General features: G+C 34.7%; 1 protein-coding gene across 1 annotated transcript in view; it reads right to left on the minus strand.

Moving 5' to 3' along the window:
* Positions 1-16205, minus strand: part of HIF1A (hypoxia inducible factor 1, alpha subunit (basic helix-loop-helix transcription factor)) — a 46044-nt gene that overhangs the window by 16908 nt on the left and 12931 nt on the right. The window contains exons 2-6 of the mRNA XM_006767643.2: positions 7662-7852; positions 6864-7009; positions 6695-6779; positions 2256-2368; positions 1445-1647 (exon numbers count right to left, since the gene is read on the minus strand). Of these exons, the coding sequence (XP_006767706.1) occupies positions 1445-1647; positions 2256-2368; positions 6695-6779; positions 6864-7009; positions 7662-7710 (596 nt within the window). The 5' untranslated portion in view covers positions 7711-7852. The remainder of the gene's footprint in view (positions 1-1444; positions 1648-2255; positions 2369-6694; positions 6780-6863; positions 7010-7661; positions 7853-16205) is intronic.

Below are 16205 nucleotides of genomic sequence, written 5' to 3' on the forward strand. Positions count from 1 at the left end.
GAGGGCATTTCTGTTCTATCATACATTCACATGAATACTGCCAGTAAATGCCATAAAATACTTCTTAGCTCTATCTTCATTTTTCTTAAAAAGTTGATACCAGAGTTTGTAAAACACTCATTATGTGTGCTAGGCACTCAACAAACTCTTTTGATCCTAGTAACAGCCTTTTGAAGTATGACCCTCATTTTAGCTAAGAAACATGAGATTTAGAACAGTTCAGTTCTAAGACCAAGGCTACACTGTAAGTACCAGAGCTGCAGGCCAGGACTGAATCCAGGATTATGTGATTCCAAAGCCAGCACTCTTAACATTTCCTTGTCCAATGGGGTGAGGCATTCTTAACTACATTATGGCTAAATGCTTAAAACTGGCTTTCTCATATAATCTTCACAATGACCAATAAAATAGGTGTTACTAAAGTTGAAAAAAACTGAGCTAATGAGTCCAAGATCATTTCCAAAAAAGGCAGCAAAGTCAGGACTTAATAGTCTGGCTACAGAATCTATGCCGTTAGCCATAGAATTTTTTAGTGAAAAAAAAAGGGGGGGGGGGACACAAGCAGGCAAATAATCATTAACAGTAGAATAAATGCTATGACAGAGACATACAGAAACAAGGGGAGTGCTCTGGCTATAGGTGTAGGAGACACACCAGAAGGGGTTCGCCCTCCTACTGATTAATCTGGAGAAGGAGGCAGAGGCCAGATCATAAATATCCTTGGTTGGCCGGAGGAAAACCGGTGCCAGCAGCCAGGGGAAGGAAGGGCTATCGCGCAAATCTTCGTACAACGGGCTTCTAGTTAAGTATAAAGAGGGTAAAAAAAGAGGATGACTTCTAAATTTTTGCTGGAATTATGTGCCTACAGTGGTATATTTAATCATGATAGGTATTATAGGAAGAAAGCCAGTTTTTGAAGTTATTATTTGGAGCAGTAGTAGTGCAGTTCAGTTATAGAAAGATTTAGTTTACAATATGGTAGAGGATCTATCCAGAAGAAAAATTAAATTGGTAATTAAATAGAAATATTTAGGAATATAAATTTGGAAATGGCAATAGAAACCATAGGCAGGGATTAAGCTGCTCAGGAAAAATCCACAGGGCAAGGAGATGACCAAACACTTTTCTTTCTAGTCCATAACCAAAAGTAATCGAGCCTTCCTCAAATGATGTATTATGTATCTTTGAAATATATTTATTTTCTCTATAAATTAATGAGTCCCTAAAGGAAAAAAAAAAAACCTCATCTTAATAATTTCTGAATAGCATGTGGTAATGTATTCATAGTACAAAGTAAGTATTCAATGTGGCTGAATTAATCTACAAATATTACTGAGTTCTAGGATGTATCATGGTATTCAGCTTAGTAGGAGTCTTTAAAATAAATAGTTTAAAAGTTGTGGATTTATGAAAATTTTCAAGTTGTATTTTATATCTCACTTACCTTTCATCACAATAAGAAAATTTCATATCCAGGCTGTGTCGACTGAGAAAAGTCTTGCTATCTAATGGAATTTCAATATTTGATGGATGAGGAATGGGTTCACAAATCAGCACCAAGCACGTCATAGGTGGTTTCTTATACCCACACTGAGACTGGTTACCATTGGTATCGTACACATGAATATGTCCTGTGCAGTGAAGTACCTGTGTATGAAGAAAAAGCAGTTTTTTAAAAATATACAATGCTAGAAAAAAAACAAAATATAGCAATAAGTAGTTGAGTCTGATATGGCAAGTAAACATTGGTAAAAATTTACTGTCATTAGTAGATAAACTATATTTCTGAAAATCAATAAATGTTTTCCCTACACCACCCCTGGCCTACTACCTCAGGCATCACAGTTTAATTACTCTTTTTAAAAATCTCCTTTATACAACAAATCTGTGCTGATTTTTCATTCAGCTGGTCATCATAGCTGTGTGATGGTTATTTCTTGCTTTAATGACAGCTTTAACACAGAGCAAAACAAATGATACAACAATGAATTAAAAATTGAGTTCTATAAAGATTCAAACTCTGAATGGTTGGCAAAGCCAACTGACCAAGTTAAGCTCAGTAAGCCAGTGTCAATTCACATTATGCCTCAAACTGGCAAATTAATGTACTGTTTGGATGTTAATCCTGCAAATGCCAAGGAACAAATCTAAGTTTTCCCTCACAGTGTTAAAGCTACTAAATACTAGCAATGTCAAGATGCATGAAACTCTCTATAAATCAAGTGCATCACCACTCACAAACCATTTTTACTTACCTTCCATGTTGCAGACTTTATGTTCATAGTTCTCCCCCGGCTAGTTAGGGTACACTTCATTCTGAGAAAAAAGCTTCGCTGTGTATTTTGCTCTTTACCCTTTTTCACAAGGCCTAAGGAAAGCAGGAAATAAAGTTTAAAAACTTAAATATGCAAATTTGTTACAGTAAGAGTAGCACACCTGGGAGCTGTTCAATTAAACATCCCACCATGAACAAAAAGAGTCACACTTGCTTTGCCCACTCCAACACATCCAGCAACCTAACACTCCGAGTCAGTACTGGGTTTGTAACAGCAGTGATTCCGAGTTGGTAGGAATCAACAGTTGAGTAATAGCAGTAATCATTTCACATTCAAGCCAGTAATGTCGGTCAAATTGCAAAGAAATATAAATGTGGTATGAATTTGTCCTCAAACTATGCTATCAAGTGCATAAGCAACCCCCCAAAAAAGGAACTTCAGCAAACTCTTCCAAACCTTTACTAAATCTATTAGTTCAATTTATAATAAGTACTCCATTATTTACAGAACTTCTAAAATAGAAAATTTCTTCAATAGCAAATAAATATTTTTATATATCTGATTTTTCCTTAAATCGTTCTATGAAGCAGGCAGGAAACTATTTCTATCTTGTTACTAGGGGGGAAAATGTAAATGACTTTTCAAAGCCAAATTGGAATTAAATCAATTCAGGTCTATTTACTCATATTCCAAACCTCATATAACTAAAAAATGAGATTACAACACTCAAATAGCAATTACGCACTGCCTTTCCTGAAGAAGTTAAACATTTAGATGCAGGGAAGTTAATGACAATACAATGCAGAGTTAAATGCCCAAGACTTACAAGAACACTTTAAAGAAGTACAGAGAGAGCTTAGAAGATGACTTCTAGTCCAGGGGAAATCAGGAAGTTCTTAGAAAGAGACATTAGTATTTCGACAAGTAGAGATGAGTTGAAGGGTATTATTCCAGATAGAAGGAAGAGAAGGAAAGGCACATAGGTGGGAAAATAGCACATTTGGGGACCAGTTCTAGAAAGTTGAGTTTGGCCACAATATAAAGTAAAGAGTAATGAGACAAAATTAGAAGAGAAGGTTAGAGCTGTATCTCTGGAGCGCTATAATGAATTCAGCCCTAAATATAAAACATGGAGTTTCTAAAAAATTCTGAGGTGGGAAACACAATCAGGAACTTAAATAACATTAATCTAGCAGCAACATAGAGGATGTATAAGAAGTAGAATACATGATGGCAATGAGGGACTGAACAGTAGCAGAAGTCAGAAGGATGACAAAAGATACATAAAAAGGTAGAACCTATAAAAACTTAAAAACTGATAGAAGTAAGGCAGCAGAGAAATTTTAAGATTGAAGATTTTTAAGGCTAGTATATTGAAAGAAAAGTGTCAAGTGGAAAAGAAACAAGTAAAGTTTAAATTTTGACCAGGTTAGCTAGAATGTTAGACTCTTGAAGAAGAAGAGAAGTTATAGCTCAGACTTATAATAATGGAACTAGGCAAGTTAGGGCAGTCTTGGTGCAAACACAAGTTATTTGGATTTACCTAAATAAGGATTTAATTTGCCCTCCTTAGAAGTGTTTGAGAATGGATTTTAAAAAGATGCCACACACCATACTGGTCTTAGTTATGGTATAAGGCAAACCTTTTGAGCTCGGCGTGTCAGCATTTTGAAAAACCCTAACTTAACTCTGGTGCCAGGACACATACAGAAATTTTTTTTGATATTTGCAACCATAGTAAAACAAAGACTTATACTTTTGATATTTATTTTATATATTTAAATGCCATTTAACAAAGAAAAATCAACCAAAAAAATGAGTTCGTGTGTCACCTGTGGCACGCATGTCATAGGTTTGCCATCACTGGTATAAGGGCATGTGTGTGGAGGCTGATGGTGGCAACAGTGATCCACATGTAAACTCTTTGGGGTATTTTCAGTCCTTTATAATTTAAGCTTAAATTGGATTGACCTTTGAAACCCAAAGCCGTTGAATTAGGACATGAAGATAAATTTAAAAACCAAGGTAGTAGAAAAGTACTAGCATTTTCCTAATGGAAGAAACATTTCTAAAGAAATAAATTTTCAGCCTTCTAAAAAGTAAATCATATTTTATAATATCTTATAAAATCTAAAGAATCTTTTTAACATTTAAATGAAATAATAATAGGATTGGCCCTGGCCAGGAGCTCAGTTGGTTACAGCACTGTCTGGATATGCCATGGTTGCGGGTTCCATCCCTGGTCAGGGCACATACAAGAATCAACCAAAGAATGCATACATAAGTGGAACAACAAATCGGTTTCTCACTCTTCCTCTCTCCCCGAAAAATCAGTAATAATAAAAAAAGAATAGGACTACATTGTGTATATACACCAATAATAGCTCTTAGTGTAACATTAAAATGTGATGCACTATAGCAGCCCCTCTTTTCTAAAAGTGAAAATCTGCATTTTTGTTTCTCAATAAAACAAATAAAAAATTAACTGCATTAGGAATGATTTTTTTAAAAATATATTTTATTGATTTTTTTTTTTTACAGAGAGGAAGGTGAGAGGGATAGAGAGTAGAAACATCGATGAGAGAGAAACATCGATCAGCTGCATCCTGCACATGCCCCCTCCCCCCAACTGGGGATGTGCCTGCAACCAAGGTACATGCCCTTGACCGGAATCGAACCCGGGACTCTTCAGTCCGCAGGCCGATGCTCTATCCACTGAGCCAAACCGGTTTGGGCAGGAATGATTTTTAAAAATGTTTATGTGCTTGGTTAAAAACATATATTTAAACTATATTAAGCAGACTATATTTGATTTAGAATAACACATTACCAAATCAAAACAAGACTTCCTAATATCCATCCACTTATGGTCTAGTGATGGAAGCACTGAGCAGCCAATAGAAACCCTAATCCCCTTAATTCATATACTAAACTAATTGAGAACCCACACAGGTCTTTGCTTAGCATTTATTTACTCCTCCTTTATTGAATTCTAAAAAGTAAGCATTTGCTTTCCAAGTTCACAGTAAACACACAGTATGAAATTTAAAGACAGGAGAGGGCTCCTCCTGACAAGGTGGCAAATGGCAGTAGAATGTAGTGAGAGTTGGTGAATATGAAAAGAGCTCTAACATGTGAACTCCAGAGCCAGTCCACCCGAATTTAAGCCATGCTCTACCATTTACCCACCCAGTAATGGGCAAACTACTCAATAACTTTGTGCCTCAATTTCCTCAGTAAAACAGAAATAATAACAGTATCTTCACAGGACTGTTGTGAGGAATACAGGAATTAGAAAGCACATAAATTCAGAGAACAGTGTCCTGGCACAGTGTAATCTCTGAATAGAGGTTACCTATTATTATAAATGAGATAAGATGAAAAAGAAACCATTAAAAAAACTATTCAAAAGTACTAGAATTTTTAATACAGAAAGCAAACAAACATACACTTAAATTAGAGAGCTGCAAAGAACCACCACAGAGCATAAAGACAAATTTTCATTATAACTTTCAGTCATGAAAGCTACAATGAAAATTTACAAATTATGATCAGGATACTCTATTTAAGAGGTCACGGGTATGAAAAAACTTTCTTTACTTGTTAAGTTTTTAAGTGCAGATTCCTGATAGGCTGTAGAGTAAGTAGTAGAGCAGTGACAGAGGGTGCTCTGAGTACAGCAGTCACCTTCTTATCTGGGCATTTTGCTTTCTTCAGTTTCATTTACCCACAGTCAACCTCGGGTCCAAAAATAGTAAATGGAAACTTCCAGAAATAAATAATTCATGTTTTGAATTTCGGAGGGGTGGGGGGAGGTACTTTCCCCAAATCTTGGAACATTTGGTTATTTTTAACAATTTATTCTTAAGAGTTAGAGGTGTTAGGTCTTTTTTGTTGTTGATAATGTGGGGTCATCCATAATGTAACACTTTATAATTAATTACATATTCTCAAGTTACTTCGAACATCATGAAAGGTCAAATAAGCAAGTATTATGTTCTTTAAAATCTCTTTTCTTTTTCTTGAGCCTTTAGAAAGCTTAAATTCAAATGGAGACATCAACTTTAGTAATTGTCTAAAATCCTATAATCTGCCATTTGTATTGACGTCTTGTCTTAATGTTGTATTTTAATTTATTACTTCCTTGGTCCTGATCTTTATTTATTTTTCCATTTTATGTTATCTATTCTTATAGCTATATATTTGTGGAATTAGGCGGGCTTTAAAAACATTTTTTACATATTTTTAATGAAATTCTTTAAAAATAGAATGGATTTAACCAAGAATAGAGTAACATTTAATTAACATGAAATGATGTTTTGCCTTAGTACAATAACAAAATCTAAAAATTAGTAACAGAATCTGATCAGGTAAAACCACCTGTCACATTATATCAAACAATAGACTTTTCTTCTCACCATTTCTGTGTGTAAGCATTTCTCTCATTTCCTCATGGTCACACGGATGAGTAAAATCAAACACACTGTGTCCAGTTAGTTCAAACTGTAAACATATTTTAAAAAATTAGATCTACATCATAAAATCATAAATATATAAAGAAGGACTCTTAATATAAGGGTATTTTACCTGAGTCAACCCCATGTATTTGTTCACATTATCAGAAATGTAAATCATGTCACCATCATCTGTGAGAACCATAACAAAACCATCCAGGGCTTTCAAATAAAAGCAATTCATTTGCGCCTTCATTTCATCTTCAATATCCAAATCACCTAAAAAGAGCACAAACAAAAGGAAAATAATTTAAAAGTTATACTTAAATGAATACTTAGATATTTCAATAAAGTTTTCTCCATTTATTTAAGACACATAACATATATTTTTTCTGCATATTAAAATTAAAATCTCCGCCCCCTCGTCACTCTCCTTTTAACACAGAACAGTCAAGGCCAGAGAACAGGAAGACTAAAATTAGATCTGCCAGCTACTTTTAATGATTATTTAAAGTAATACAGCAAGGCAAGGCAAACCACTGAAAAGAGAAAGAATGATCATGTTAATAAAAGATAGGTAGGTAGGGCCCTGGCCAGGAGGATCAGTTTGTTGGAGCGTTGTCCCATACCCCAGAAGGTTGGGGGTTCAATTCTTGGTTGGGGCACGTGCCTGATGTTTCTCTTTCATATAAATCTCTCTCCCTCTCAATCAGTAAACGTATCCTTCAGTGAGAGGGAAAGGGGAAGGAGACAGGTAGGTAGGTGGGGCAGGAAATAAAGAGGGGCAAAAGGCCTGAAGCTTTAAAAGCATGTAATAAAAAGGCAATCATATTAAGAAAGAATTGAGAGTATGACCATCCTCTAAATATAATTTCTAATTACTTTTAATTTCTAATTTTTAGGCCTAGTATGCCCTAGTAAAACAACTCACCAGCATCCAGAAGTTTCCTCACACGCAGATAGCTGATGGTAAGCCTCATAACAGAAGCCTTATCAAGATGCGAACTCACGTTATGGGGAAGCGGCAACTGATGAGCAAGCTCATAAAAAACTTCAGACTCTTTACTTCGCCGAGATCTGGCTGCATCTCTAGACTTTTCTTTTCGACGTTCAGAACTTATCCTATTTAACAAAAAGGAATGGGAGGGGGGAGAAAAGAGACAGAAAATTTATGTTAGTTTGCCTTTGCTTGAATAAACTAAATTTACATTTGCTTACCATTGAAGGATTAGAAGATGCTATGTAATGAAATTATATAGAGATTTTTCTACTACATGAATGCATTTTTAATAGAGAGTTATAGACATTTTTAGATAGAGAGTTATAGAAATTTTTGGATTACTGCAGTCATCAGAACTCCCAATAAGAAGTCCAACATGAAGTTTAAAACCTGTCTGAAACAGGTGTTTCCTCCCTGGCAGGTCAATTTGAAGAGGATGTTTTTGTTTTAGCCCAAATCTGAAAAATAGCCTGTATATGAAGGCTGCACCTTCATAGCCATTCAAAAAGTCTCAACATAGAGAAATCATGATTAAGTCTAGAGAAACAGAAGTTGTGCATAGTAACTTGAAAGCAGGTGTTTTTAAATAGATAGAATAGTAATAGCTACAAATACATTTTTGACTCAAGTGTTCTTTTGACTCCAATACTCTCCCACACTCCCTTTTACCATATGAGTAGTAGTGACTATAAGCTATAGAAATTTATATTAGCAGCTGTAATAAACTACTGTTTTCTGGTTGCTTACTCCCTTAACAGCCCCTATCTATGACTAGCACAATAGGTACTAACTAAATGTGGGTTTATAAAAAACAAAGATGTGGCACAGTACTAAGAAAGGAATGTATTAATAAAGATTAACAAAGGTGTTAAAATAAAGTATCTTTGGGGAACTCTTCGAAGAATAAAGTCAGTAAAAAATATTTTCATAAATCAGACCATGAAGAATTGAGCTTCTCTGCTTAACTGCATAGCAACAAAGCTAAACTGGGTTCTGTACTTAGCTTCTTCTTTAATAGTTATCTATTAAAACCTACAATGTGCAAAACACTGCCCTCTACAAGGTGCTTAGTTCTCTCATAACAACCTATAAATTGGTTAAATATTGTCAGATGATGAAATGGGGATGCAGCTGGTTAAAAATAGCCAATATGTAGCAGATGGGATTTGAACCCAGGTGTTTGTTTTTACTTCAAAATCTTTGCTCTTCCACAACGTTTTATCTTCTTAATGGAGAATGCTGCTTCTGTCTCACTCAGCTGCTTTCCTATAACATTCAACCTAATCCTGATGAGTCAATTACTTATTAAATGTTGAAAATAGCCATTACCATTTATTGAGCACTTAGCAGTATGCTAAGGACTTTACCAACATTATTTCACTTAATACTCTTTAGTTCTATGAATGAAGTGCATAATTGTCTTCACCTCAAATATCTCCTTCCTCCAAATAATCTGCAGAGCTGCAAGGTTCAATCATAGAAGCAACATTCTCAAGAAATAGGCAGGGTTCTTAGGCACATGCTCACTCCAGTTATGTTGTTAACATGTGAATAACAGGTTGTATTGTCGCAACAGTGATAAGATAGTGAAACTCAGAACTTTGAAGATTATGATTGCCCACGATATGGCAACTAAATGTATAAGACAAAGCCATTAGAAATGTGAGCTTGAATAAAGCATTTAAAAGACAATATTTTAAGCTAGTGAAGACTGTAAGGATAAGAATCTGAACATGTGCCAAATTTTGGAAAATAACCCTAATTGAAATAAGTAGCATGATACTTCAAGGGTTGACAAACCTAAATTAGATGAAGGTAATGAAAATCAGTATGTCCTCAATTACATAATCACTCTAGACATAAAATAATTAGGAGACCTATAATAAAAATTTAATAAAATTTATCTGATGTTCTTCATATGTGACTATAGGAGCTCTTAAAACATTTCTAAGCTTAAAGCTTCCAAAGTTCTTATGAGTTTCAGCATCTGCACTGCCCTTCATGATCTACTCACAGGAAGACTTTGATCAGGTCACACCCCAAAGAATTATAGCATTGACCAAGAATTATTTGTTAGACATGTGATGAATGAAAAGATGAATCCTGTACTATTTGTTTACTTACTACTTAAACTGCACAACAGGTTTAGGTTTGAAGACCAGAAGGAAACTGGCAGATTTTCAGCATGCAAATAAGCTCACTGTATTACTCAAAATTATCAATTCCCATCTATGTTGTTTTTATATTATTAAGTACAGATCAAGTAAATTTCTGTTACTTATGTATCTGCATAAGGTGCTATTTCACACACTACTAGTCACACTGGATATTAGTTAAGAGTACATATAGTAAATTTCTATCTTTTGAATAGTTTACTTACCTAATTCCATGACTGTCCTAGAACTATTGTTTGAGCAAACCAAAAAAACAGCTCAATGTTTGTGGAACTATAGTTTCCACACACTTACAATTTTATTATTATTTAACATACATTACTGGACAAGAAACTAACATTATATCTTGAAATTATTTTGTAGAGGAAATATATTTAGGATGATAATTTTGAACCACTGTCTTAAGCTTCTTGCATAGAGTTCATGAAAAAGCAATAGCCATATCACAAAGAATGCCTACTATTCTTTAGATTAACAAGAACACAAAATAATTGCAGATATTTTAAGTCATCTATCTGTGCTGCCTACTAATTGTGCAAGAAAAGCCTGTTAGTGTACTTGATTGTAAACATGTTACTTTAAGAACTAAAGTTAGATCATAATCATTCAAAATGTTAACAGATGATCAGTTATCTTTATTATAAAAGGCCTGTGGCCATAACGACTGAATGAGGTGCGGCAGAGTGTGAGGTCCCGTGGCAGCACAGCGGGGTCTGGGGTCTCACGCGATTTCACGCACTGGGCCTCTAGTTTCTAATAAAGTTAATATATAAAATTTTTTAAATCTCTCAACTCTTTTACTTGCTGACTTTAAAACTCTTTCTGGCCCATGAGGCTATAAGTTGTGTTCTGTACTTCTTGCACCAGTATTTCTACAGGATAGACACTGTGAAGTGAAATTCCATGATCTAAAGCAGTGGTTCTCAATCTTCCTAATGCAGCGACCCTTTAATACAGTTCCTCATGTTGTGGTGACCCCCAACCATAAAATTATTTTTGTTGCTACTTCATAACTGTAATTTTGCTACTGTTATGAATCATAATGTAAATATCTGATATGCAGGATATATTTTCATTGTTTGCGACCCAAAGGTTGAGAACCGCTGATAATGGATGTGGCACTTAAATATTCCTTTCCAAAAAGGTCTATACCCATTTTTGTCTCTGCCAATCCATGAATGTGTGTATCCATTTCCACAAGCACTCTGCAGTAATAGATATTATGGACCCTTTATATCTTTTTAATTTTTGCCAAGCTGATAGGTGAAAATTGTTATCTCATTGCTTTAACTGCGTGTACTTCTTAAAATCTCACGCCAAAGGAAAATATTCATGTTCCTTAGTTGGCATTTTGACCTGCAGCTTTAAATTCAAACATTTCTACATGGTGCATAATATTACACAGTGGTATTTAAGTATTTTTCATCTATTAACGTATTTGTTATTATCATAACCATGTTATAAATAGGAACCTGGTTAAATAGATTACAGAGTTAATAAATGGTAGAGCCTATAATCAAATTCAAGCTGTCTGGTTCTAAAAACTATGCTACTAACAATAGTCTATGCTGCCTCTCAGAAACTTATTCTAATTACCAAGGTAAGTATTCTTAAGTCATTATTATAAAGTTCAAAATGTGTTTTCTTCACATCTCCAAAGACATAAAAAAGAGGTACAGGGGTTGGCTTTAAATTTAGGACTTGACCCTAAGCTATTTGGAGAGACTCATGGGCAGGCTCTTTCCTGGAGTCTGCTCATAATCCAAAATCCTAATTGAAAGGCATCTACAATGGCAATGCTCTCTGCTTCACTGTCCGCCATTTCTTCAAAGCAAGGCAACCTTTAACGGGTAATGCCAACCACAAAGGGGAGAGAATCAGAGCACACTACCTCATATACTCCCACTATACTTTGTTTTTAATTTGTACAGAGAAACTATTTGAACATCTTAGCTCACTAACGTTGGTGTTGTATTTGTTCAATATGTGGATCCCTACAATAAAAGCAATCTACATACTCACTTCAAGATATCTGGCTAGGCATAAGCAATTGCCAAGATATCTAATCACACAAAGTACCATGAGAGAAAAGATGAAGAGAATTTTCCCCTTCTAACATTTATTGAGCACTTACTATGCACCAGGCACTGTGTTGAGTGCTTTTTATGTATTAGCTAATTTAATGATCATAACTCTACAGAACCAAAACACAAGAGGGGAAGAGCCTTCCTGAAATTCAGAATAACCTCCTCCACTCAAGAAATAGTCATTCGGTAAATATTTATTGAGCATCTATCAAGTACCATGGACTATGCTAGGTACTAGGAATATACTAGTACTGATAAGCAAAACAACCCTGATGAGGCAGGCTTAAACAGCCTCCCACTTAAGTCTATTGAAATAGCTATATTTCCAAATGCAGGTCTAGTTGCATGATAATCACTTAAGGGACATAAAGCAACATTTCAAACTTCTGGGCTCTCTATCTTTGTAAATTCTGATTCAGTAGATCTGAAGCAGGGCCCACAAATCTGGATTTTTAAAAACTCCAAAGGTGCAGATACACAGTGAAATTTGGGAACCACTGACTGAACTCATCCTTTCCTTACTTAACTTTAATTTCTCCCTCAAATTACTATCACAATGATCCTTCCAAAACAAGAAACCTGGTATTATGTTTGTCCTTACAATTTTATCAGATGTACACAGGGCAAAGTGTAATTATTTCCAACAAAACCCATCCTTATCTAGCTCCCTGCCCATCTCTTCACCCTCATCATTTCCCACATTCTTCAGACACACTGCAGTTAATCAAAGCATAATATTTCATTCCTTCTGGTTCACTCACCCCACTCTCTCTGCTCGGAGTACTCTTGAATATGTGACCTGGTAAGTTTATGTGAGAAACTTTCCATTTTTAACTCTAGCATCACTTTGTTTCTGTTCTGTCTTCTAAAACTGCTCCTCTCTCCTAGATCTGACCCACTTTGGTTATTTTGCTGTATTTTATCTTCCTCAACAATCCTTAAAAGCTCTTGAAGACAGGAAACAGACTTATTTATCTTTGTATTATTAGTAGGGATGTGTGTAAGTTTTACTTCGCTTTAGTACTGGCTCAAATATGCTATTTGACCTTGACTTCAGCCCATGGAAGGTTGATTGTCCTTTGAACATTCCTTTTGGGATCCCTGAATTTGTGCTTTATCAGTGCTCCTGTGATCCTACAGATTACAATCATAATTAAAAAGCATAATAATGCCAGAACTATGAATAAGGCATACTATTTGGATTTACTGTGATTATCTGGATAAACACTTGCAAATACAGGTAAATAGATATAAGTGGGGGGAAAAATTAACCAAGCTGCATAAAGTGAACAGCACAAATATCACCAAGGAGAGTAAGTGATCTTTCCAGAGAAGAGATTTAGAGGCACAGGGAGAAGAGAGCTGAGAATGTAGGATACCAATTTGCTGAAAAGAGGTTTGAGGTTTAAAGATTATTTCCCTCATCACTACCATCCACAATGTCTTTTATTGTTTTGTCCTAAGCTTATGTGGTCAGGAAAATACATCAGTGGTAGTTAATGTTGTTAACCATTTTATAATCAATTCCTTTATCACTTTTATAAATGTCTTTCTAGCCCAGCAAGAAACACAGAAGTTGACTCGTTTTGTTTTGTACAGTCTTTTTCAAGAAAGTGTTGGAATTTTCATCAAGACATGAAAGTTTTCTTTAAGTTGATTTCTAATCCTAGTGGCTTTTCCTCCAAGCCTGGTTACTCTTAGACAAGTATTTTATATTTTTATATTTATTAGGAGTATTCTTATTACTAATAAGATCTATTGTTATACTTTCCATCTGAAAATTGCTACAAAACCAGAACACTTCAAACAGATGTTTAATTTTTAAAAATCCATACTTAATGAACAAAAACAGCAAAAATCTGACACTTCAAATTAAATATAAGTTACATTTTCAGGACATCTAACTATAATTCGTAATTATTTTCTCCAGGAAAACATCTTGAGTTCTAATCATTATCAATAAACTGAAAAATGAAATTTTAGCATAATCATGTTAGAAAATATCATTCATTTAGTCAATAAATATTTCTTAATTGTCTCTTATGAGCCAAACACTGATCTCAGCATGGGGCAAGTTCAATAAACAAAAGAGACCAAGTTGCTACCCTCATGGAACATACATTCTAATTATCTTTATGTTTCTTGACTTTATTCAATAGTATTTACCAGGGTCAATTCCTAACTGACAAAACATTAGTTACAGCAATAATCTTTTTATAAAATCAAGTAACATAAAATTTTAGGAGACAAGGAAAAGTCTACAAAAATTAATCTGTGCTTACAGTAGATGTTACAATATAGTACTATGTAAAAAGAGCAAGTTATACAATGAAATTTGAGCATGAATCCATTTCTGTATAGGGGTGTGTAATGCATGTATATACAGAGAAATAAATGTGTATATATGTATACAGACATACATATGGACATATCATCTATAAATGCAGTTAACACCAGAAAGATACAATGGTATATGTTAGCGAAGTTTACAAAATATTTAGCAATAGAGTTTCAAGATGACAGAATTACAGATTTTATACTTTAAAATTCACTAATAAACTGACACCATCTATGTACCTGCATTTGTTAGAAAAATCAGACTTTTAGTATAAACTAACTTTTAAACTTATTTTCCAAGAAGAAGAAAGTAAAGAATGAGTAAGCAGTATAATTTAATATTTTCAAGTTCTCATTCTAATCTAACTTTCCGGTTTTGAAAATTCAGCATTTCATAATTTGAAATTCCAAAAATACAGGTGAAATGATTTGTTTCTAAAGGAAAATATTCAGAACATATATGCACTTATTTTATTTTTGAAAGCAACTTAAATTTCTTGCTCTAGGTGACAATTATCTTACTAGCATGGAAATATCACTTAAATACCCACAATTAGAGAAAAGATGAATTATTCACCTTCCAATAACCTCACAAAAAATGCTTAAATACTTGATATTCTAATGTTGCAGTAAGATAAATAGGGAAAAAGAATCACTATTTTAAATTAGAGGGTACATTCTGAAAATGAAATCTTTGTCACATCTATTTATACATTAATTAGATTAATAAGCTAATAGACTATTTATATTAATGTATAATTGTGTTCTGTTTATTTTTAAAAAAATATGCTTGCCCTAGCCTCTTTGGCTCAATGGATAGAGCACTGGCCTGCAGACTTAAGGGTCCTGGGTTCGATTCTAGTCAAAGGCACATGCCAGAGTTGCCAGCTTGATCCCCAGCAGCGAACGTGCAGGAGGCAACTGATCAATGATTCTCTCTCATCATTGATGTTTTCTATCTCTCTCTCTCTCCCCCCCCCTTCCTCTCTGAAATCAATTTTTAAAAAAATGCTTTTGGTTCTGGCCAGTGTGTTAAGTGGTTAGAGCATAGGCCCTTGCACCAAAGGCTTTTTGGGTTTCCCTGGTCAAGGGCAGTACCTTTGTTGCAGTTTCTATCCCTGGCCCAGATCCAGGTTGGGGCACATGTGGAAGGCAACCAATCAATGTCTCTCTCTCCTCTCTCTCTCTCTTTTTTATTCGTATGGATATTTATCTGTTTCTCTCCCTCACTCCCTCTCTCCCTTCCACTCTCTTTAAAAAAAAATCAATGGAAACACAAGAATAAACTCAAAATGGATAAAAAACTTAAATGTAAGGCGTGAAACCATAAAAATCATAGAAGAAACCATAGGCACCAAAATCTCAGACATCTCTTGTAGCAATAAGTTACAGATACATCTCCTAGGACAATGGAAACTAAGGAGAAAATAAACAAATGGGACTACATTACAATAAAAAGCTTCTACACTGCAAAAGAAACCATCAACAAAATAACGAGAGCCCACTACATGGGAGAACATATTTATTTTCCAATTATACATCCGATAAGGGGTTAATCTCCAAAATATATAAGGAACTCTTACAACTTAACAAAAGGAAGACAAACAAAACAATTTTAAAATGGGTAAAGGCTCTAAATAGATATTTCTCCATAGTGGACATACAGAAAGCCAAGAGACATATGAAAACATGCTCAAAGTCACTAAGCATCCGAGAAGTGCAGATCAAATCAACAAGATATCACCTCACACCTGTCAGAATAGCTATCATCAACAAATCAACACAGGACAAGTGTTGGTGAAAATGTGGAGAAAAGGGAACCCTAGTACACCACTGGTGGGAATGCAGACTGGTGCAGCCACTGTGGAAAACAGTAT

Source organism: Myotis davidii, unplaced genomic scaffold, assembly GCF_000327345.1.
Source record: "Myotis davidii unplaced genomic scaffold, ASM32734v1 scaffold281, whole genome shotgun sequence".
NCBI classification, from domain to species: Eukaryota; Metazoa; Chordata; class Mammalia; order Chiroptera; family Vespertilionidae; genus Myotis; species Myotis davidii.